General features: G+C 39.9%; 2 protein-coding genes across 2 annotated transcripts in view; both read right to left on the reverse strand.

The window, feature by feature from the left end:
- Positions 1 to 8,559, reverse strand: part of LOC139735474 (neuronal acetylcholine receptor subunit beta-2-like) — a 29,492-nt gene extending 20,933 nt beyond the window's left edge. Inside the window, exons 1-2 of the mRNA XM_071646230.1 lie at positions 8,308 to 8,559; positions 7,741 to 8,045 (exon numbers count right to left, since the gene is read on the reverse strand). Of these exons, the coding sequence (XP_071502331.1) occupies positions 7,741 to 8,045; positions 8,308 to 8,559 (557 nt within the window). The remainder of the gene's footprint in view (positions 1 to 7,740; positions 8,046 to 8,307) is intronic.
- A 4,618-nt stretch (positions 8,560 to 13,177) lies between these two features.
- Positions 13,178 to 24,367, reverse strand: LOC139735475 (gamma-interferon-inducible lysosomal thiol reductase-like). The gene is made up of 5 exons (XM_071646231.1): positions 24,251 to 24,367; positions 22,438 to 22,632; positions 18,659 to 18,826; positions 16,948 to 17,094; positions 13,178 to 13,530 (listed from the first exon to the last, which is right to left on the reverse strand). Exons 1-5 carry the CDS (start codon positions 24,365 to 24,367, stop codon positions 13,408 to 13,410), a joined length of 750 nt encoding a protein of 249 aa, XP_071502332.1. The 3' UTR covers positions 13,178 to 13,407.
- Positions 24,368 to 24,934: the final 567 nt, after the last annotated feature.

The raw sequence follows: 24,934 nt of genomic DNA on the forward strand, positions 1-24,934 counted from the left end.
CGACGTAAAATATGTCACAATATGGCTTGCTTGATTCAGATCGTGTAGCTCCGTATAGAGATCTGGGCTCTTTTTTGCCATTTTATCAAAAGAGCCCATTTTATTAAAGAGGAAATTGCCGCAAACATAATTCAGTGAATTGCGGAATATTAGTGAAATAGACGGTAGCAAATCGGAAATTTCGATTAAAAGTTGTGATGAGTATTTGGTGAAATCTATAGTGTCTCTATAAGAATCTTATAAGCCGTTCTTAATGTCACTGTAAGTAGACCACAATCTAAAAATAGCAATGCACCGCTTATATATAACATAATATTCTTGGTAGCATACACGGACAAGACAGTTTTTAGTACTTTCAAATTAAATCGGCGCTTTAAATGAAGCGAGAAAAATCATAAGAAGAGAGGTAAAGAAGTAGAGAAGATACGAGTTAGGAGTTTGTCTTCAATTTCTCTGCCCTCTGTTCAAATGCACTTTGTATGATCGCACTTGCTGATCTACATTTTCAACAAACCTGTCAGGAAAAGACACCAGCGGGAATCCAACATATCATTTAATGCTTTCCGGACAACGACAGTACCACCAGACTATCCCTGGTTGCCAGCAGTGACACGATTAACTCTGACAGGTGTACAGATGGCAGACAAATCGAAGAAAACTCTTACCTCATAAATTGGCATTATTTGAAATCACGACCATAAACTTTGAACAATGATTATGACGTAGGTGTTAATACAAACTGCTTTACTGTCTTTCTTCCGGTGAAAATGGGTGAAACAATTTCCATGTGTCATGAAATATAACAGCGCGGTATGAGGGTAAATTTCTTTCTGGTGTATTAAATGATCATTTTTCATGTTTCATGTTTCATGTTTTCATGTGTTTTGATGTTCACTTCGTATAATAGCTATAGGCCTATGTTAGTGTTGTTCGTTTTTCATGGCAGTAAAAGGTTAGCAAAAAGATTCCAGTATTTAACACGTAACATTTCATACGATACACCTAAAGAAACATAAATTCCAACTGGTATTAATGAACGAAAATTAGCACCTGACTGGTCCTCAAAGAAATCGAGTTATATTTTATTTGTTCGCCACACAAGAAGTATAGATATCCTTTACTCACCTTGGCTAATAAGGAGAAGAAACAGAAAGATTTTCATTAAGTGTCCATCCATTGGGAAGATATCAGTGTCCACGCAAGATATACTGACAAGCTAACAGCAATATCAACACCCTTCCTATCCCAACGCTGCTTCAGATACTTCAGTATACTCAACTGTAACTTTTCGATGTCCTCCACTGAGATAGAAAGCTAATAATAGTCCAGGCACCTGTATAGTACTGAGAAGCTTCACAGGAGGAGACACAGTATCATTCATTATTAGTGAGATGAGATGGACAGTGCGTGCGGGAGATGCGTTGGAGAATCCGATTAGAAAAGTGCGCTCATCCGCGCGGCTGAACATCTCCCTGCATCATCACGTGGCATGTTTTTCTTGTCACACTCATGGTGACATGAAATGTCAAATGCGGGTCGCCTCTGTTTTTGCACACCCCCCGCTCTCTACCTCTCCTTCGCTGTCTTTGCGTACGGAATTTCAAACATTTTTAGTAAACGATGAGCAATCCGGAAAAATCGCCTCACGTGCACGCGAGTATTATTCTTTTAAATTGATGAATACATTTAATGAAAAGAAAAGAAAAAATCTCGACGTTGCTTTATGTTGTAATATTTAGAATATCTAACTGCAAATGAATAATACTTCAAAGGTCCATGTGATAGGCTCATTTCTTCCTTTGAAATGTTAAGTAGAAAAGCTTCTGGTAAATCCTTGACCCCGTTTACAGTGCGGGGCTGGGCCGAGCCGCGGCCGAGCCGCGGCCGAGCCCAGCCTCAATTGCGAGGCCGAGCCCCGCAATTTTGTCCGTTTACACTGCCGGGCTCGGCCCACAGAACTTTACTATAGAGTTCTGTGGCTCGGCCGCGCTTTTGATTTAAACCTTTCAATATTTTGTCGTAGTGGCGCTCTGCTTGTAAACAAACGCAATTTGGTATTGTCTTGTTTTCAGACCCTTTGCCAACTGAATTCCGTGGCGACAAAGTCGCCGTTCGGGCAAAGGCCTTTGCCGAAGGAAAAAAATCCTTTGCAGGACAAAACCACCTTAAACTATACTAGTTTTCGACGTTGAGGGGGTTAATATCCTGAATAGCGAAAGATACAGGCAGAGGGTTTGGAAGCCAGACTAAAATTGGCCGCGCATTTGGCCCAGTTTGCGTTTACACTGAGAAAAGGCCGGGCTCGGCCGCGGCTCGGCCGCGGCCGAGACCACCTCGACCCCGTTTACAGTGCGAGGCTCGGCCGCAGCTCGGCCGCGGCCGTGCCAAGCCCCGCTTCAGTGTAAACGCGCAAAAGGCCAAATGCGAGGCCAAAATCGGCCTCGCATTTGGCCTCGCTCTGGAGGTGGTCTCGGCCGCGGCCGAGCCCGGCCTTTTCTTGGTGTAAACGGAAACTGGGCCAAATGCGCGGCCAATTGCGCGGCCAATTTTAGTTTGGCTTCCAAACCCTCTGCCTGTATCTTTCGCTATTTAGGATATTAACCCCTCAACGTCGAAAACTAGTATAGTTTAAGGTGGTTTTGTCCTGCAAAGGATTCTTTCCTTCGGCAAAGGCATTTGCCCGAACGGCGACTTCGTCGCCACGGAATTCATTTGGCAAGAAGAAAAAAAAAAAAAAAAAACTAAATTGCATTTGTTTACAAGCAGAGCGCCACTACGACAAAATATTAAAAGGTTTGAATCAAAAGCGCGGCCGAGCCCAGCAGTGTAAACGGACAAAATTGCGAGGCTCGGCCGCGCAATTGAGGCCGGGCTCGGCCGCGGCCGAGCCGCGGCCGAGCCCGGCCCCGCACTGTAAACGGGGTCCTCCAGAGCGAGGCCAATTTTGGCCTCGCATTTGGCCTCTTGCGCGTTTACACTGAAATGAAGGTGGGCTGGGCCGCGGCCGAGCCGCGGCCGAGCCTCGCACTGTAAACGGGGTCCTCCAGAGCGAGGCCAAGTGCGAGGCCAATTTTGGCCTTGCATTTGGCCTTTTGCGCGTTTAGACTGAAATGAAGGTAGACTCGGCCGCGGCCGAGCCTCGCACTGTAAACGGGGTCTTAGCAAGCTGCTTGAGAGAAAATTTGTCTCCCGAATGTAATCTACATAATCATGCATGATATCATGATGTGGCGCAAATACCAGCATGAAACTTCTAAACTTCTGTATATACGCCATCTTAAATGTATGTGTGTGTGTGTGTGTGTGTGTGTGTGTTTATGTGTGTTTGTGTATTTGTGTGCTTGTGTTGAGGAAGGATGGTAAGGGCTATTATGATACTATAACGTTGTGTCTATCTGCAATGTTTGCGTAGAAAATGACTGCTATCATTAAAGGGGATGGCGAGTAACCGATCAGTGGGAATCAGTGGGAATGCTGAGGGATAATTGTTCCAATCTTTTTGGGATTCATTTAAGAGTACGTTATGTATCTACTGTTGTGTGAAAATTATTTGCTTCAGAACCCTCTCATATTCAAGTAATGTGCAGATTAATGCCCCGTCACTGACCAGGCACGCTAACCTGGAAACATTAAATTGCACATTACTTGAATATGAGACCATTCTGAAGCAAATAATTTTCACACAACAATAGATATATAATGTACTCTTAAATGAATCCCACAAGAATTGGAACAATCATCCCCCAGCATTCCCACTGATTCCCACTGATCAGTTACTAGCCATCCCCTTTAAGTATACCAATACATGATCCTTACTTTGTCGTCATAGAAGATTTATCTATTAAAGCTATTCAGTGTCATCACTATCAAGGTTATTCTCGTTGTCTTCCTATATCTTCACTGGCATTTATATCGCTTTGATTCTATTATTATTATTATTTATTCATTTTATTTAACCACGGTACTAACATCAGCCACGGCTATTTTTTCAGTCAGTCCGTGCAATAAAAACAAGTATACATAACGTGATTCATCATCATAGATACAAAGCAAATAAAAACTACATGAAACTACACAAATCAATTAACATAATATCGTAGGCAAGACACAAAACAGGCAAGACTATCAAATTACAAAATAAAATAACATTTCCATCAAAACTTAAAATCATAAATATCTTAGAATAATTAATTATGTAATTACTTGATTAATAAAAACAATAGAATAGGATCAAACACAAAATTACCGAAATAATATCTAACACACACGAAAAACACACTTAAAACTTTTGATAAGATTGCTGTAAAACGAACACTGCACATCCCCTCTAACTAGCCTAACCTACGCGTACACACACACGCACACACACACACACACAACTACAACCCACCCTCCCCTGCATATATATACTTGTATATTGAAAACAAACTCTTTTAATAAAATAAAATATATAATCACAAATATTATCTGAACAATAAAGATTCCTTTGCTCTAACTAAAACACTTTCATCCTCATCAACTCGCCTTTTAAACTCACCCCAATTTGCTACCTTAATATCATCTCTCAAGTTATTCCACAGTTTTGTCCCATAATAAGAAATACTCCTTCGTTTCAACTCCGTGCGAATCGGCGGTAATATAAAATTCTGTATCGTTTGTCTTAGACTGTAATTATAACTCTTAAAAACAAAATGACGTCGCAAACATAAAGGCACTAAATCAGGAACTACTTTATACATAAAATAAAAAACACGTTTAATCTTTCGATCTTAATATTTCTATCTAATTTAAGCATATCATAAACTGTATCAGAAGAAACTGCCCAATCTACTCCCATAACTGTTCGCACTGCCCTGTTTTGTACAACCTGTAGCTTTTGTTCAAGACCCTTTCCCACATTTCCCCATACAATATTACAATAATCAAATTTAGATTGGGTAATACATTTATAAAACGTAAGTGCGGTTTTTTGACCTATAAAATACTTAATCCGCCTCAATAAACATATATCTTTTACAATCTTTTTTCTTAACGTTTCCACTTGAAATGACCAGTCAAGGTGCTCATCAATCATAATTCCTAGATATTTCACATGCTTTACACGTTGTATTGTTTTTCCTCCGATAACAACATCACGTACAACAACATCTCTAATTCTCTTTCTGGATCCTACCAGCATAAACTCACATTTCTTTACATTCAAAACCATTTTATGTCGGGTCAGCCATCGATTTACCAATTTTAATTCTTCATTTAAAGTGTCAATGACGGTGGAAGGGTTTTTGTGCGAAAAATAAATACACGTATCATCAGCGTATAGGGAAACTTTACACTTCTTTATACACTTTGCTAGGTCGTTGATGTACAATGTGAACAATAGAGGGCCAAGATTACTTCCCTTTGATATACTAGTACCACAATCTACTTTCTGCATTGATGACGTAACACCATTGACAACAGTGCACTGATACCTATCTTGTAAGTAACTCCGAAACCATGTACGAGCTCTTTCACTTTGTCCCGTTCTTGTGAGTTTATACAATAAAATACCATGGTGGACAGTGTCGAAGGCTTTTTTCAAATCTAAGGCTACCATTCCTACAAATCTGCCCTCGTCTATAGAATCTGACCAGTTTGCCGTCACATTCAATAGAGCTGTTTCAGTAGAATGTTTCGGTCTAAAGCCAAACTGACTTTCACTCAATATAGATTCTTCAATCAAATATCTGTAAAACTGGTTACATACCAATTTCTCCATAATTTTAGCAAAAATGGGTAAAACAGATATAGGTCTATAATTCCCAATGTCACTCTTATCCCCTCCTTTGTGGATCGGGGTTACCCGTGACAATTTCCATTCTTTGGGAAATGAGCCATGCATTATGGACATATTGAAAATGTGAGTAAGAGGTCTGACAATGTAACTTGCTGCGGGCTTTATCAGGGATGCTGGGATTGTGTCTAAACCACTTAATTTATTTTCCTGTAAACCATTCAACATATCCAACACTTCTTGTTCAGTTATTTCTTTGAAATCAAATTCATTGTTGCTCTCATTTTCTTCTTCATCATCATCTTCATTATCATCATCAGTATTGTAGCCATCATTCATTTCTTCTCCTTCATGTCTGCTGTGAAAATCATCATTGGTTGAGATAGTTCCCTGTATTTGTTTGCCTATGTTTGTAAAATATAAATTCACCTTTTCTGCTATCACAGTTTTGTCATCAATTTCTATTCCATTTTCCCCAATCTGATTAATGGCACAAGTTTTGTTTTTCTGTGGGAGTACATACTGCAGTGCTTTCCAGATATCACCTGACTGACCCTGGCAAGAGGAAATAGATGCTGAAATATATTCTTTCTTCGCCAAACGTATTTGAGCAGTGACTTTATTTCTTAATACTCTGTATCGATCCCAGTCATCAGGTGATTGCGTCTCTTGAGCTTTTTTCTTTTGTTTATTTCTATTTTGAATAAGTTCAATGATACATTCATTTATCCACGGTGATTCTTTCTTTTTTACTCTCTTCTTCCGTAGAGGTGCATGTTTATCTAATATTCCCTTGAACTTGTTCTCAAATGATATGTATGCCTTCTCAGCATCTTGCTCTTCAAAAACATCTGTCCATGTCAGTGAATTTATATCATCTTTATACAGCAATATATTTATTTTCTTTATATTTCTGCTATACTTATACCTGTGCAGACCGTGTTCACCTTGCTTTGTATTACCCCATGCACCATATGAGATAATGATCACTCAAGGCGATTGGTAACACTTTAACATTTCTTATCTTATCTTCGTTACTTGTTAATATCACATCCACCAATGTATACAAATGTACTTGTCACTGAAGTCACTCTTGTTAATGATTTTACACATTGTACCAAACCAAAATTTTCTGTTATGTCACAAAGTCTTCTCGTTTGCCATGACCGAGGACTAAGCATATCGCAATTCATATCACCTAATATCAAATAATCCGTACCAGTATCATCTAATTTCTGTAAAACTTTCTCGAAAAGCTGAAAAACTGCCAAGGTCGTATTTGGTGGTCTGTACCATACTACTACAAACAATAGCTTAGCATTTGGCAAAAAAATCTCAACAACAATCATTTCAAGCTCTTTCTCTTCTAAATCAGTTCTTACTTTAAAAACAATGTTTTCTTTTAAACACATAGCTACTCCGCCACCTGAAGCGGTTTCTGTCTTTCCCAAGAAAATTATATGAATCAATATTTAATTCATTATCTTTTATGGTGTCATTCAAATGAGTTTCACTCAACGATGATACATCGAAATCTGTCACATGAGTAAGATGACGCAAGTCATCTATATTCTTTGTTAATGACAAACAGTTGAGGTGAGTTATTTTCAGACCTTTTTCTTGTTTCAAAGTTTGAATTTGTTCAACAGGCATATCAAGCGACGGTGAAGGGCATGCTACCGGGGTAACAGACGATTTGCTGACTGAGGAATCAGGATACTTGGTAGTTTCATCAGATGTAAAAGGAAGCTGTTTCCAACAACATTTGCGGCATATCCAGTCCTTATCACTTATGAAAAAATCGATTTCTTTCTCTGAGCAAACGAGGTGACACCAATTATGGCATAAAATACACAGGATAGCATTTTGATTATTCCGCACACTTTTTCCACAACAGATACATGGATATTTCAATTTCATCTCGGGAATAAAACACGGAGACAGCACAGTGTCGTCACGCGACTTACTCGAGAAGTGCGAGGTCGTCCACGGTCCTGACTAGAACTCGTTTCTCCTTGCCATCAGGTGTCGATCTCCATACCGTGATTCTCCCATCGTTGGTACGGACGCGTTTCACATTGGGCATTTTCATCGCTCTGTTCATCAGGTCTCTTCTGAACGGGGTTAGGTCCTCCTGAACGAAGATGTCTGAGCCCTTCAGCTTGGTCTTCGCGTCGTACACTCGTTGGCGAATGTTGTACGCTGAGAATCGCACGATGATGGGATTTGGGCGTCCTTCCCTCCTTCCGCTTCTGGGAGTGATTCGTGGCTCCTGGCGATGTCATTTCCAGTCAGCTTCACTTGTAGATGTTTGCTGGAGATATCTCGAACGATATCATCGGTGTTTTCAGATTCATGTTCTGGGACGCCGTAGAATCTGAGGCATTCTCTGCGGCTGTACTGCTCCTGGTCGTCAAGACTAGCTTGCAGGTTTCTCAACTTTCTCTGCAGTTTGTCGACATTTTCCTTGTGTCTTGTCCTTTCCGTATGGCAGCTAGATCCATTGACATGGCGTCGTAGACATCTTAAGTGACCTGTTGCGTGATTGCCTCCATTATCACATTCTTGATCTTTTCCAGCACGTCATCGCAACACAAAGCCTCCTTTATTCTTGGTTGGAGATCAAGTCCAAGTTCGTCGAGAGCGAATGGGGCTCCTTCGCTCTGTTGAGCACCTGCATTGCCTTCGCTAACATCGATCGGAACTACTGGAGAGCTTCCCCGGAGCCTGTCGCTCCACTGTCCGTTTGATGTTTTCAGCTTTGCCTTGGTGTTCTTCGATGACATTTCCTGATTTTTCTCCTCGTCAATTTACCACATCAGAATGCTTAGTCCAGTGACACAATATGCTCAGTGGTTGGAGGATGTCATGTATTCCTCAATATGACCCTTAATATGAGGTTTCGAGGTCGAGAATAGATGAAAATACGTGAAAATATCACTAGTTCTCAGAATTGTTTCTCAAGACGTGCGTAACTCGGGAAGACACACACACACAATAACCAATGGTGGTTATTGCAACCATCATTGGTCTGTCTGTGAATGTACTTGTTTCAGTCTTCAAACACAATGCCGACGTCATTACCACCTGCCGAATTTCAAGATTATTTCCCTTAATTATCCTGGTATAACTTTGTTATCAAAGTCACCAAAGTATATCGGAACCGCCTTTGAGAAACGAAGCGTAGCCTATATTATATCCTTCCCTTTAGCACGTCGACACTATGAGTTGGTGACTCTTTAGGATGTCGATCTCTTTCTTGCGACACTTTGAGGATCCATCCTCAAACGGTCCTAGGTTTTTGCAGCCTAAAATGACAATTTATTTCACGGCGATTTCCCATTGCCAAACCCAGTTTGAAAAAGGAACTTAAATCTGATAAAATAGAACTTTTGTAACCTACAAGTCCCTTGAAAGACGCTCGAGTCATTCAAGGTAAAAATCCTGAATTACAAATGTAGCAACAAGAAAATGACTCTGAGCTAATACTGTCACATGTCATGTCATACTGACATTCAGATTATCATTGTCGTAATGTACTCTCTATCGAGTGAAAATTTTCACTCTAAAAAGAGTGAATACAAAAAAGAGTGAATTTCGAGTGAAATTGGAGTGAATTTTGAGTGAAAATGCTCATTTTCACTCACGTCAGGGATCACTCGAAGATTTTGGAGTGACTGACGTCACTCAAAATGAGTGAAAATGAGAATTTTCACTCAAAATTCACTCAATTTCACTCGAAATTCACTCGTAGAGTGAAAATTTTCACTCGATTATTTCTAGAGAGTAATTAATTGAAAACCTGGGAGAGGACTAACATTAAAAGAAAATTTTAACGGGTTGTTCGTTGCACTTTTTAGGTTAAAGGCCTACTTGTGATCAATTCCATTAGCTTAATTAACTTTTCTGAGGCGCGCACGCCGCAATCATGTCGAACATCGAGCGCCTCCTGAACTCCTCATCAGCGGGTTAATGAAACGTGAAGAAGAATCGTTCAGCCCCATTGAGCTACCTCTTGTATAGAGATCAGTGTTCACACGTCGTAATAAACCTGTCCGCCCTCATTCGGGCACATCTTCACAGAGCTCGTGTGGCGGCGCCAGCGAAAAGTGAACATTGCATGCTGTCACAGCGTGACATTCCAATTTGGTCATATATCTTGTAACATTAGAAGGCCATACTCGAACAGATGACGATCGCTATTAGTATAAAGATGTTTATTTTGTTTCAAATCATGGCAGATAGCGTTTAAATCTGTCCCAAATCCACGTTCCCATTAATTCTTATAACATAACAGTGTGAATAAAAACAAACAACAGGGCCAATTCTGATTGGGTATAGGTCCTATAGAATTAAAAGAAAAAAGGTTGTGGTATCTATCACGCGATGAGGGAATGTCATCGCCTCCAAACTCTCTCACTAGCTCGCAAAAAGAATACAGTTAAACCTGTCTTAGAGGCCACCTACCGTATACGGCCACTAAAAACAATTTCCCAGACAAAAAAACAAAAAAAAAAACATGTTGTAGGCCTTATCTCTAGCGGCCGACTCTCTGCAATGGCCTTTTTTTCCCGTCTCCCTTGACTGTATCATGTACTTGGACAATGGCAGGCTTAGTAACTTTATCCCGAGCTCTCCCCTTGAAGATTAATCAAGTTAAATAAATTAAGTATTTTCGATGTCATTGGTGTAAAACGTAACGGATATAATAATAATCGTAATTGGCATACTTTGTAACGTAATGGCATCATGACCTCATTCAATTTTCAAGGTGTTGTCACTAATGCCATACTGTTTCGTGAAAAAAAAAGCAACAAAAAAACTTGGAATTCCATATTATGAATTGCTCATTTCATGTTTTTCTCTAACGAAAATTATACATATCGTATAAATTCACGATAACAATGGAAGTCAACTTCACCCTAGAGTTCACCGATTGTCACTCATTAGCATCACTCGTCACTCACCCCCACTGATCTCTAGGTATTAAATTTTACATAGAGATCACTGCTCACCCCTATCACCCGTCACTCGTCGCGAGTCGCCTCCCGACCCCTCTCTCTCTCGTCGTTCTAGTCCTATGACGTGACCGCCGCTCGTTTGTACTGCCCATGGGTACACTACCTACCTTCAATTAGTGGTATCAGACTTTTGAGCATCGTGGGCGTGTCCATTTTTAAGGACAGCCTTGCTTTGCAGTGACATGTCATACATTATTAGTGTACAAGAGAGCTCTTCTCTACAGGGATATTATACAGGCGACTCCCTTAAAAACGAAGTCCTCGGGACTGCTTTTTTTTTTCGTTATATCGAAATTTCTTTATAGCCGAACAAATAATGTGTATAGAGACGTATTGATAATTTTGGAACCCGAATTTTACTTCGTTGTATCCGAAATTTCGTTAGACCCGTGTTCGTTATAACGGGAGTGCACTGTTTAGTAGCCTGTACACGAGATATATCTTATACCATCAATAACGGTGTTCGGGTTGACCCTGTATACCTGCTAAAACCTTGTGGCTGTAAACTGAACGGAATCAATGCACTCTTTAAACTCTCGTCATTTCTACCGGATGTAAAACTTCACGATGTGTCAAAATAAAATTATATAAACGCACAACAATGAGAATTTGATCATTAACTCACTCATCTACATATATATAACAATTATTACACTATATCGGCTGTTATAGAGGCATTTTGTGAAATTTAGTGACATTTTATAATTTCATAACTTCCTTAAGTTTCATCAGATTTTGATCAAATTTTCACTATTGTGCTTTAAACAGTTTACTCTTTCTAACCAAGCTTACCTTAAACTGGTCTGGAATTCCCCTTTAAACAAACAAAACTTTTTTCCCTTCTTTCTTTTCTTGATTTCCAGCGGCGACTTGTAAGAGGAATGCCGAGTAAGCTCACAGTTATTGCAGAGTAAAGATTCAAATAACATTCAAAGACTGAGGAATTAGATTTGAATCAGTAGAAATAGTTTTATTGAAGTCAAGGGCACGATTTGTTATCTCAACAAAATAGATAATTGAAGTGTGTTATCACAAACCTAATGCCTACAATCAATATGAAGAATGTTACAAGATTCCTCAAGCACACTGGTTACGGTGTCGGTCAAAATAACAAACACATGATGCCCACTTGTGGTTCGTCGAAGTCTCTGGTAAGTGCAGTATAGGCTTCAAGCGTGTAAATCCCAGAGATAAAGTGCTAAACATCGCACTTTTTACCCGTTTCTGAAGTTTATTCCCGTGACGTATCTGGCGCATTTGCTAAAAATGTGAACATTTTAGAATGCGCACGTGGACCCGCTTTTATAAAATGATAGCACATCCCAATAGGACCACTCACGATCTTGGCAGAACCTCTTGATAACTGGATCGTAAAAGTGTGGACAAGTCTCTCAGTATCCAGGGTATCCCTTGCTATACACTGTATATGCATAACTCTTTACTATTAAACTAAAAATGTATAGAAAATTGTAAATGCATGCATATCTTTATAGAAGGTATAGACAATAGCTGCCCTGAGTTGACATAATATTGTAAAGCGTCACCTTGTTCCACTATCCATATGGATCTACAATGCCAACGGTCGAATGAACGTATGTGTGTTGACATTTTAGTCACGTACCTGGGATTTTACGGAAACCGCTTGACGATTCCAAGGTTTTACAAACACAACGGTGGTGAATGTAATACATGCACTCGTTTACTTTGATTGATTATGATATCAGAAAAATATTGTCCAATAGATATCTGGTATTGTATAAGGTTAGAATGCAACTCAAGTTTAGAACACAACACGAGTCACCCTATAATTCACACACATACACATAATAAGAAAGTAAAAACTAATCTTGGTTCACTATTATGCCATGCTCACCAACTACACGTTAGTACCTGAGATAACATGCACTTTTTTCAATCCGACTGATACACAATACCTCATGTAACTTAATATTTTGGTCTAATGATGCAACAAAATATCATTAATCATCAATTACAAATGAATAAAAGAAAATGATCCAAATGATCTCTGATGAAGAAGTTAACAGAGAGCTTTAGAATTCGCATCGTGGACGTTTAGACGACGATTAAGTGACCGCTCTCCTCTTTTTCTGCGTCGGGTTGTAAAGAAGCTTTAGATTACGCAACGATTTCTGCATATCGATCATTCTCGATCAAGCTTCACATTTTGCTAAGCTACATGTTCCTTCTTTTTTTTTTTCTTTTCTTTTCTTTTCTTTCCTTTGTTCTTTCTTTACACTATTGTGCCGTAATTCAACGCTAGTATTCCGGGTCATCACAATCGATATCAAGGTTGTATTTTGCCGTTGTATTTTTCATACTTCATTGATGAGCGGTTTTAACGTGATATTAATACCCCGTTTAGAATTGGTAGATAATAATAGTAGCCCATACCTCATTAGAATTGGTAGATAATTAACACCTGACTGACTACAACAAGTTTTTAATGAATTAGCTACGACACAAGTGTCGATTATTATTTTTGTTCTCTCTTTCTTTCTTGGGGGAACTTCGCCGTTGTCTAATGGAAGACCAGGTATCAAGAGAAGAACGTGGTAATGCGACTCCAGATTAGGAATGAGACGAGGTTGGTTTTTACTCTCGGGAGCAGGCCTTGGGGAGCGTGGTGCACCCTGCAGGTTTGGGGCCCGTGTAGGTGTCACAGACCACGCCCAGGGTATTGGACGTTACCTCATTCTGAATCTGCTCAGTGTGAACCTAGAAAGCAATCAATAAAGCAAAATTGAATCAGAGAACGAGTGACCCATTGCCTATAACTTTATCATTCCTGTATCGCAAGAATTTCCTTATATCGCGTTTTCACACTGTAGTGGGGAAAACGTGAAGGGTCTTGCGTTTGCAAAATTGCATTCCATTCAGTATGGTACTTTGTTATAACAACACAAAACAATTGTTTCCAATGGGACATAAGAAACGAGTTCGTATTGTCGCAGTATCATTACACGGATCTCTTTGCATCAAGTTTTCAATGTATTGTCGACTTTGTTCTACAAAAAAAAAAAAAAAATGAAATTTTGGGAAACTGATCCAAACAGGGCTTATATTGACTGATAAACTGACTGACAAAAGAAAAAAATAAAGATAATCAACGACTGACAATTTCTTGTTGACTGATTAAATGATAAATACTGAAAGAAATGATGGAGGAAATGTTAGCATTGAAAATAAACGACTGACAGTTTCTCAGTTTCTAACAAAAATATGGTGTTATTCACCTAGGGTAACCGCCTCAGTGTTACCATCGTTCTTCTAGAGGACACTGGCATTATTATTACCCTGACATAACCAGGCACTCATTTTTACCCCTGGGTCGGCAGAGACATCATAGTTGAAAAAAACAAACAAACAAACAAACAAACAAAAAACCGTCATCCTAAGGACGTGTAAACTGGATGGTACTCCATGATTTTCATTGGGTAAGTTTTTTCCTGGAGTACATTGGAACATGCAAGGTCTGTTCACATATCACGGGTGATCGTTTGAAAAGACACATATACAATCGAAACAAATTTCACCTTTCTGCAATGAATGAACATTGTACTTTAAGGCCCTTTACAGATATATCTATAATACACAGATTGTGAATAATGACATGTTCAATATGTCATTGCATCAAATTATTCAGCATTTGCTTATCACGCTCGTGATGTCGAGAGCTCTCCGCAAGTACGATAAATGTCTGAGAATCACTGGCACTGCATTTGATCATTTCCACTATATTTTTGACAAATATTGATGTCTTCTACATTATTAAAAAAATCCTTAAAGAACATTTGTGCTCAATTTTGCTTCGCAGAAACTTTTCCATCGGTACCTACTTAAAAGAAACCTGTACTGACATTTTCTACTTGTCTGATAATTCTAATCTACATTTTTTTGATGCCTACAACTGGAAAGAGAGGATTCTAAAACCCAGGATAAGCCTGTAATGATTTTTTGGAAAAAAATGAAAACGAGCAAGCCAAGGAACGATCCACACAATTTGGCATACGTCACAGGTGCCAACCTCCGACTTTTGAATAGCAAAACGAACTAGAAAGGTTCTACACATGTCAATTTACTGATGAAATCTCACACGAAGTACTGCAAAAACTGTTATTTAGTAAAATTGCAATATGGAGCTGAAATAAACATGTTAAACAATATTTATCAATTCTTAAAAGGAATCTCTTCAAAAGCTTTTTATTTAGATCAAATTTGTGGGGAATATTCCAGATATGGAAAATGAAATTGGCATCACTGTCCGAACGTGCTGCCCATAGAAAACTGTGTGTAAAAAAAGTAACGTTGCACTAACTATGCATTGATGATGAGCGATAATGGTTCGACATCACAGTTCAAACTATCTAACGAAGATTAGGACTGAGTGATTCTTAAAATCTAAATCCAAAAAATAGTCAACGGCAATCACGGTTTACGCCTAGTTAGAAGAAAACGGCACTCAGTACATATAGACTCTAGACTAGAACTAGGACTAGGACTAGTGAGCAGTCAAGGACTGAGAAGATTCTACTCGCCGCTCCGTCGACAGCTGTACGTGCACAGCGCTAATAATAGGCACAGCGTAAACGTTTCGTATGCAATACATACCCACCCCGAATGGCCCTGCTGCCAGAACTTGAAGAAAGTCCAGACGAAAGTCCAGACTCCAAGGTCTAGCGTTGCCGCTAGAGGCCCTTGTGCTGCAGGCCCTGTTGTTTCTATGCTGAATTTTGCAGGTAAGGTATCTGCTTTATGGATTTTCAATGTTTTTGTGGTCGAGATAAATCTCATGGTGGTCGTATTAACATCAAGGACTAACTTAGATCTAGTTTTAGTAGGACCCATACCTCGGAAGAGTGGCCCGACCACGTAGATACAAACAGTGCCACCGCTTCGCGATCCAAGCGCTGGTGTAGGCATAGTGCTAGAGTACTTCCGTATCCATGTAGATATCTCAAAATTCACCCAACCAAATTGCACCAAAATCACAAGAAGTATTTTATGACTCATGTCCACTTGCTCACGCTAATTGGAACCAAATCGCAAGTTGAGAAGCGTGAGTGAAGTTGTCGACTTTCCTGTCGTCGCTAAAAACAATCTGCTCTGTACGACTATTAAAACAAGAGTGATCGCGGCGTAGTAGTAAGTAGCCCTACTTGCCTGCGCACGCACAGACTGAAGTTAGCCATCTAATATCATGAGACAAATCTTTCAAGTAATCGGGAGCAAGAAATCAATTTATAAATTATTTGAGCTACTCAGTAAGTTGAACGAAAAATAAAGTTCGTAAATCACACAAATCGCTAAAATCATGACATTTTTAAATTCAGTTCCCGCGTAAATTCCCCGTTCGCACAGCACTAGTCGGCTAACTTCAGTTCTAGATTGTGCATATCGCGCTTACCAAGATCTCTCGCGAAGTGTGAGGGTTTTTTTAGTGACAACTTGAAATTCGGCGTCAATATTGATACTTCTCGATAACCGATTTCGTTCAAATATGATACGGTATTTTGAAATATGCTTAGAAGTATATCCTGTAATTTTGGTGCGATTTGGTTCAGCGAAATTTGAGACAGCTGCATGGATAGGACAGTAGGCACCTACACAAGTGCCGCCTGCTAGCTAAATTGGGCCTAAGCGTCGTCTGCTACTCGGCACGATTTAACGCACGCGTATGCGAGGGCTTGTAATCAGTGAAACATTTGGCACCTGTGACATCACGACATCCGGGCTCGTCAGCTCATTAGCATAATTCTCGCCCAAAAATTTCCATTTTCAACATGAAATTACGGACTAAATCGTTAAGAAATTTTGATTCTGTTTGCACCGCTGGGTCTTTTAGAAATAAAAGAACAACATATAAAAAATAAAAAACCGGTACAATGCCCTTTTAAGGAACATATTAGGGAGCTTTAGATTTTAGACGCGCGGACGTTCAAAGGGAAAAAAACATGGTCTGAGCGTGCGCAGAAGCGCACGTCAACTTGACGCGCGCTACTGCGCACGCTCAGACCATGTTTTTTCCCCTTTGAACGTCCGCGCGTCTAAAATCTAAAGCTCCCTAATCTTCTTCACAGATGCAACAGCTCCATCAAAAGAAGTGCAAAAATGCAGACTGTGCTCATATCTCACCCCATTGAGGACCAACCAGGGTACGTATTGATGAGGGGGATTCAAGGCGTCAGTCTTCACGGCCATTTGATGCTCCATCTCGTTCCCTGCTTTGCTCTGTGTACACGTCTCGATTTTCGAGTAGTCGACGGAGTGCAGGGAGGCGCACTTTATGTGGTCAGAAAGGAAGAATAATGAAAGAATGAATCAGCATTGCAAAGAGAACGTGAGCTATAGCACAATTAGCCCTTATCCATGTAAATACTGTATATACGCCATATATTTCGCGAGTCTAAATGTTCGCGAATCAGGAATTCCCGACGATTTCGCGAGTGGTTTAAATTCGCGATCGTGGAGTCCTGTACTGAACGGAGAAATGTACACGCGTATGTCACATCCACATCGGGATCAGAGCCAATAATTTTCGCGTGTCTTCAACTTCGCGAATAGCACCTGACTCGCGAAATTCGTGAAAATAAAAACCTCGTGAAATATTCGGCGTATACAGTACCTGTACCCTCTACATCAGGGAGGTGCTTATAAGGAACTATTGTCCTCCTTTGAAGTCATGCTCGGCACCGAAGAGAAGTTATGTGCATATGTCATTGCAAGTGCTTTGACAAAGAAACAATTAATAACAACAAAAACAATAACAACAACAGAAACAACAACAAAAACAACTGCAACAAAACAACAGCAAAAACAATAACAAATACAACAGCAACAAAACAACAACAACAAGAAACGCGTCAGTAATAAAGGACGAACGCTCTCAAAGCACAAAAGACGTCTCCTGCTGCAGTTTGCTCTAGTTTATCTCATCTTCAAGTGGCTGGTAACAATGAGTGCGCTTGCTTTGAGTTGGAGCAGCAAATCGAATGCAGCTCGTTAGAATTACTTTTAACAGCAGGAAGTAGAAAAGCGCGCTTGTTCAGTTGATAAGAGGAACTAATTCTTATTTTATTTCGATGGTGCATTGCGATGAGAATAGATTCTTTCAAAAGCTGTTTTAAAAATTCGAGTATTTTATTCACATTTTTACGTTACAATACAGTTTGTAATTTAATCACATGTAGGCCTAAACAACTTATTCCTCGGCTCCATATTTCATCTTTGAGATAAAGTCAACGAAGAGGAATGCTCGACATCCCATTGTAATGTTTTAGAGAACGCAAACTATTTTTTCATGGATCACGAAGACTTGCCAAACCTACTATAACACCTCCCTGTTACACATGTAAAAAAGAGTCTCGCGATTTGGTCAACAGGGCGCCGGGCATCGATCAAGTTGCGCACGCCTGAAATGTCCCCGGAGTCTCACAGTTCTACCCTCTCACCTCGCAAGGTTATTCACATGTTTATTGTGCAAATTCACAACATATAAACTACATCAAAATCCAACAAAGAGGATGGTTGAGGTTCCATATTCATTTCTCATTTATATATTCTTGTGTTTCTTCAATCACAGTTCGTTATCTCAAAGTTTCCTTGATCCGGAAACGAAATAAAATTTGTAATTTTGCAGGTAGCCACCTTCTTTTCACTTTCAGATTCATATACCATCGGACAAACGAACATCGTAACCCCTAATGCCATGTCCGAGTTTAACAAAATCCTCTCTTACTCTGTTTATTCAATTCTATCATCATTAATATCAATTTGAATTCTGCATGGCTTTTTTAACACCCTGACTGCTGAAAACATGGGCGAACTTGGACCATGTGTGACTTACATATTCGGCGTTGGTCAGCGTCGGACCGTAGTATTCCAAGCAATAGATGAACGGGAACGCCTTTGGCATTGCGTAAAAGTTCAGTGCGCACGTTTCAATCAGATTTCCCAGACATTCGGCGGCACCGTGCTGACAAGTAAAGTACCACTGGTCGCCATATTGTTGCTCCTGACATAGAGAGAGAAAGAGAGGGTGAGAGAGAGAAACCTTCTGCGATTAACATCGGAAAAGAGACTCGACAACAAAGAACGGTAATCAAGTGGAATGCGGTATTAGTGTTCGTTCTGTCCATAACCTGTAAGTTTTTTGTTGTTGGTATGGGATGCAAACGCTATCCGCTTCCTGGGGTCTGTGTGCAGTGGGTACACAATAAAGACGTTTTTTACTCATGTAAGCCCACTTTTGTATTCAAGCCATCTTTTATTTCGTCCATACTTATCTGTTTTGCTTCCTGTTTTAGTTTATTCCATACTTTTATAGTACAAAGTTTATGATTTAAAGGGGATGGCTAGTAACTGATCAGTGGGAATCAGTGGGAATGCCGGAGGATGATTGTTCCAATCCCTGTGGGATTCATTTAAGAGTACATTATATATCTATTGTTGTGTGAAAATTATTTGCTCCAGAATGGTCTCATATTCAAGTAATGTGCAGTTTAATGTTTCCAGGTTAGCGTCCCTGATCAGTGACGGGGCAGTAATCTGTGCAGATTAATGCCCGTCACTGACCAGGCACGCTAACCTGGAAACATTAAATTGCACATTACTTGAATATGAGACCATTCTGAAGCAAATAATTTTCACACAACAGTAGATATATAATGTACTCTTAAATGAATCCTACAAGGATTGGAACAATCATCCATCAGCATTCCCATTGATTCCCACTGATCGGTTACTAGCCATCCCCTTTAACACCAATTTGCCATATTTGGTAATACGATCAATATTACAAGGAAACTAAGACAAATTTGCGGTCACACAAGTGTTTATTGATAATACGCAACCATGATATTCTGTTTGCCGTATAATGCTAACGGAATTAATATATCTGTTTTCCTAAAGCCCCTTTTACACTTCCACGAATTGCTTCACAGATCATCACAGATCGTAATTAGTGATTGAGCAAAAAGGAAATGAGCTACAGTTTCACTTACGAATTCTCTGCATAGTTTACCGAGCATCACATTTTGTATTACGAGCTATAATTCTCAAAGCTTAGGTGGGATAAGTAAACCTGAAGACAACTTCTCTCCAGTCTTCGCTTTTGATAGTGTATATTGTGAAAGAAGACATAGATAAACAATATACAGTGGACTTCCGTTATAACGAAGTCCTCGGGACCGGGAATTTTCTTTCGTTATATCGCACTTTCGTTATAACCGAACAAATAAACAATGAATAGTTGAAGAATGGAACCCGAGTTTAGCCCAGCCGTGGATTGAGATAGTTAAGCCGTGAAGCTTGTTTATTCGATCTGTGAATAGATCAAAACCGTAAAACAAAGAAACTATTAGCGTCTTGTTGCTAATACACATGCAGTAACTTGGACATGTGAATCACATGTAATACTCAGGCATGCCTTGTACACTGAACTTGGACTTCTGAATCACATGTACATTATTCATGCACGTCTTGTACATTATACACTTGTATATGATTAAATCTTTACATTGCCTGACATGCATATAGACTCAAAGACTTCTCTTATTGTCACGGTCTCTTATTACCTTCATAGTATATTGTACGTGTATTGTACATGTACACTTCACCTGGATTTATACCTGTCACGTATTGAAAAGCAACTAATAAACCATCATGTTTCTGTTACATTGTACATACATTGTGGGGAGTATCAATTGAACATGCACATTGAATGCTTGGAATTTACTACGATACTTGTATGCTAGATGTATGCTAGATGTATGTAGGAATTTGCTACAACACTTGCATGCCAAAATTACAGATTCTTTCTGTCTTACTGAAAGAACAGCTTTGTATAATACATGTATATATATAATACACTGGCTCATTGTGCTCATTTACTTTGTACACATGCAGATTAATCTGAGCACTTTATTTGGCACTCTTGCACTGTACTTAGTTGTATTGTGCATATCCTGTCTAATTTGTACTTCTGCACAAACATGTAATTTTGTACAAATACAACACGTGTTAACACCCTTTAACTCTCAGTGACTTTGCTTCATACACTTGCAGTCACAAATCATACGGATATGAAACATAACTTACATTATGTATAAGTCAAACTACCTGTACTTATTCTTCTGTCAAACATCACTTGCATCTACACTCTGATTGTACTGTAGACACTCATAATCTCACTTTGAGCTAGGTAAATGATGCTGAATATACTCAATGTAACACCTTAAAACAAATCTACAACCTGCATTTCTGTATTCGCTTAGCACTATTGTACACTCAACATTGTTACCCCCATACCATGGATTCTACTCAAGAAATGCAAATTAAACCTTACAGTACACCACTGAGTAGATTCTTACACTTGAGATTCCACTTTAGGCGCTACAAACACTGTACGAACTGCTGTCATTTAACACAGTTCTATAATTACCTTGCAATTTGTCTTGCAATACAAACACCCTGCGCACTGATGCATGTCGATAAATCATACACAAAGAACCTATTAACGTGTGGTGACCTTTTCCCACTATCAACTCTATTCACCAACAGCTTGTCTCTTTAAACCATTATCGACATTTATAGAACTCTCTAAATCTGTCTTAATGTCAATTTCTGTCACAACTGTATCTTCACACAACCACCACATCAGGTTGATGAAATGACATTACACATAGTTCATAACTTCCCGGCATTACATGCCTTGACATGAACGTGCATTACATGAACATGCACTACTGTTCACGTGCAATACCTGTATAACCATGTACGTACCACGTTGCAACTCACCAGTATGCATGCAACAAATTCAACACTGTAACTGAGTTCAAATGAGTTCATAAGTTCGCTCAAGCATACACTTATTTGCTTTCTTTCAGTTTTTAATGTTCATTTCACATTTTCCGGTATTTACTTACTCCTGTAGCGGGACTAAACTTGACTTGCATGAGTCTTCTGCAGAAACGGACGAGTCAGCATTCGCATCCCATGACGCGACCAGTCTTCACGTTGGAACGGTCAGCTGCTAACTAACTGAATGGCACAATTAGAAACTGCGCGAAACGTGACAAATGACAACTTTCACTCACTGCGCATGTCGTCTATGGTGTCTTCAAATTACCAATGACGCAAATTTTCCTAACCAGAATCAAAACCGCTTCGCTCCGCGAAACAAACAATATAGAACAAAGAGCAGATAATTTTGCGGCCCGAATTTTTACTTCGATGTAACCGGAATTTCGTTATAATTGTGTTCGTTAGAACGGGAGCACACTGTACATAGAAAGTAGACGTTTCATCAATTTTAATGCGCTCGGATTGACTGACCTTTGTTAAAGTGCATGCGGGTCCTGCATGTATACGTAATCGTGGGACTTGATCGCTTCACCCACAATCTGATATCTATGTTGTTTATCCTTTTTAGCAAATGAAGTATGAAGAGTTTCTCACAATCTAAAAAAAATTCTGATAGTAAGACATTCTTCCAAACCGTTTCGCATCATAAGTCAGGGAGTGAAAAGGAGTTGCAATGCGTTACGAGCTTGAGATAACATCACTGCTTTGTCTTTTCTTTTGATTAACCGAAATTAAATGAAGATGAACAAAGACGACAAATACCTGAGCGTTGCCATAGGGAACCAGAGTGAGGTTCAGAATGCCGGAATCACCGATCTTCTGCCAAGTTGGCCACAGCTGGTTCTGAATGTATTGACGGCAGTCGGGACACAAGGATTCATAGTAGAGCTCCAGTTGAACAGGGGGTGCGTCTGTTACCCCCTTCTTAGACTGCCAAAAGGAGCACTGCTTTTCCACCTGCGAGAAATGGCGTGAAATGAAACCATCAATAGCCAAGTGTGTCAAATAACACTACACACAACCACTGCCTTTACGTTTCTTACAGTCATCATGGCAATAACTCCATCAACCATTCAAAAGTGCTGAAAATGGTGTGGAAAGGTGGCCCACCCCTCTATAGAATATACATATCTGTGGTAACATGAATCACCTCTGTCAACAACTGAAAAGGAAACGATCACCTAGCTGTGTATACTACTCATTGCAACTTCTTCCAAAAAAAAAAAAATAGAATGCAGTTTACAAGCAGTTCAAACTGACCTTTAAACACTTTTTATACAGATTGACGTTAATACAGATAGATATTGTATACATACATGGTGCCATATACAGTACAGGGGCGGATCCAGGAATTCCATAAAGGGGAGGCACCTTTAAAAAATCAAAGGGGGCACACATGTCTCCCCCCCTCCTTATTTTTTCTTATTTCTTTTGTTTCAACAAAATAATTAAGAGGTGGCGCGCGTGGTGTTCCCCCCCCCCCCCCCCCCCGGATCCACCACTGCAGTACATGTATACACGAATACAAAGTCACTGACCAGAGTCTTATACATCTCTATACATGCATCTCCATGGGGCCTACATGATTGTGGTTAGCTTTGTGAAAACTGAATAAAGACAATCATAGGCTTACAGAAGATGAGTAAAGCTATCATATAAGCACAACATCATTCAGAACCTATTATTGAAATTCTTGCACATGTGTATGTGGAACTCCCTACCACCATCCATCAACTCCTTGGAGATCTACAAGAAGAAGGGGCAACTTTTAAAGCTCCGATGAGCGCCTGCCTGAATATTTAGCTGCAAATAGAAAATTGTAGAGGATTTTTACCTGCACACTCACTGTACACCCAGCACTTATAGGCCTACGATAATTGCCCAGAGGCAGACTGTATCAGACAGGAAGAAAAAGAATAAGAAGTGGGCATATTTAATACACGCCAACAGAATAAACAGGCCTGTTCAAGGCAGAGCAATCGTTTGCGTTCTTACTTTGTAATTTGATCTCACACTCACAGTATTCATGTACTTCTTCAAGTTAAGTACACGCCGCCATCGACATATTTTAGGTATATATGCTTGTCAAGTGCCCAAATGAATCTAGTGTAACTAAAAATCTCACTACAAGTTTTACAACATAATTATGTACGGTCAGGGAGGTGAGACGATTGACGAAACCTCGGCCTTGTTGCGCTGGTACGGCTTAGCGCTTATCGTACTACACGAGGGTGCACATGTAACATGCAAGGAAAATTACGTCGGAGCAGCGGCCCGGAGTCCACAAAATCTATAACCTAGACCGGTAAATCTGCCTCTTGTACCATGTGTACGGTCGGTAAATGGTCGGCCCCTCGACGAATCACTTCACAATCAGGGGCTGACTGTCGACTGTATGACCAACCGCACAGTTAACAAGAGGCCACCGAACAAGAGGCAGATTTATCGGTCTACATCATCAAGAAAACTGTACAAAACCATACCATACTTTGTAGCTTACCACGACGCAAATACAATTAGCTTAGGGCATTTTCATTTCAAAAGCACATTGTCATTAGTATGTTGATATCCTTACCCCACATGACTTAGCAATGTCTGGAGAACTGCACCACACGGACGGAGGGAACTTGCAGGCATTTATCACGGCTGTTGTGGCAAGGACTATCGCCAGAGTGTACAGACCCGTTCTCATCTTGACAAAAATTCTGGTAACAGCTCACAGAGTCACGCAGGATCAAGTATCTGTAGTGTCTACTGTTTCACAGTTGGATCACCTTCTTGTTTATATCCCTGCCGTCGGACTGCCGCTTACTTTTGTACTGTGTGTACGGAGCACATAGTCACATGACACAGGCAATCATGTGATAGTCGCTCGACAGTCTCCATTGCACAATCGCGCGTGAATGTAGCCTCAATCCAAGGCCGTCACTCTACGCTGATGTCACGATAAAAAAAAAATCATTCGCAAGCATGCCAAGCCAAAACCCAGTCCACTCCATGCTTTTGCAATCATGGAGCGAGAGGGTCTTTGACAAAAGCTAGGCAGAACGCGAATGGGACACAGGTGTACACAGTCATGTATGCTGATATTTGAATATCGTGACATCAATGTCAATATTACGAACACGATTATATGACATCGTCGTACAGATTAACTGTAATTATAGGTGCTTTATATCTTAGTCTTCACTATTGCAACCTCTTTGCTCGCTGGCAGACAGTTTATGTTGATTGTTCAGCTGAATTCATAAGAGGGAGA

The sequence above is a fragment of the Diadema antillarum genome, unplaced genomic scaffold (genome assembly GCF_040938485.1).
Source record: "Diadema antillarum isolate AM-2024a unplaced genomic scaffold, OU_Dant_1.0 seq00000581_RagTag, whole genome shotgun sequence".
Taxonomy (NCBI): domain Eukaryota; kingdom Metazoa; phylum Echinodermata; class Echinoidea; order Diadematoida; family Diadematidae; genus Diadema; species Diadema antillarum.

What these genes read in the sequence shown, in the direction of transcription:
- LOC139735475 (XM_071646231.1), bottom strand. Translation starts at nt 24,367, where the DNA reads ATGAGAACGGGTCTGTACACTCTGGCGATAGTCCTTGCCACAACAGCC. An exon ending in ACATTGCTAAGTCATGTGGG is followed by an intron (nt 22,633 to 24,250) that starts GTAAGGATATCA and finishes CATTTCTCGCAG; the next exon opens with GTGGAAAAGCAGTGCTCCTT. An exon ending in TTCCCTATGGCAACGCTCAG is followed by an intron (nt 18,827 to 22,437) that starts GTATTTGTCGTC and finishes TCTCTATGTCAG; the next exon opens with GAGCAACAATATGGCGACCA.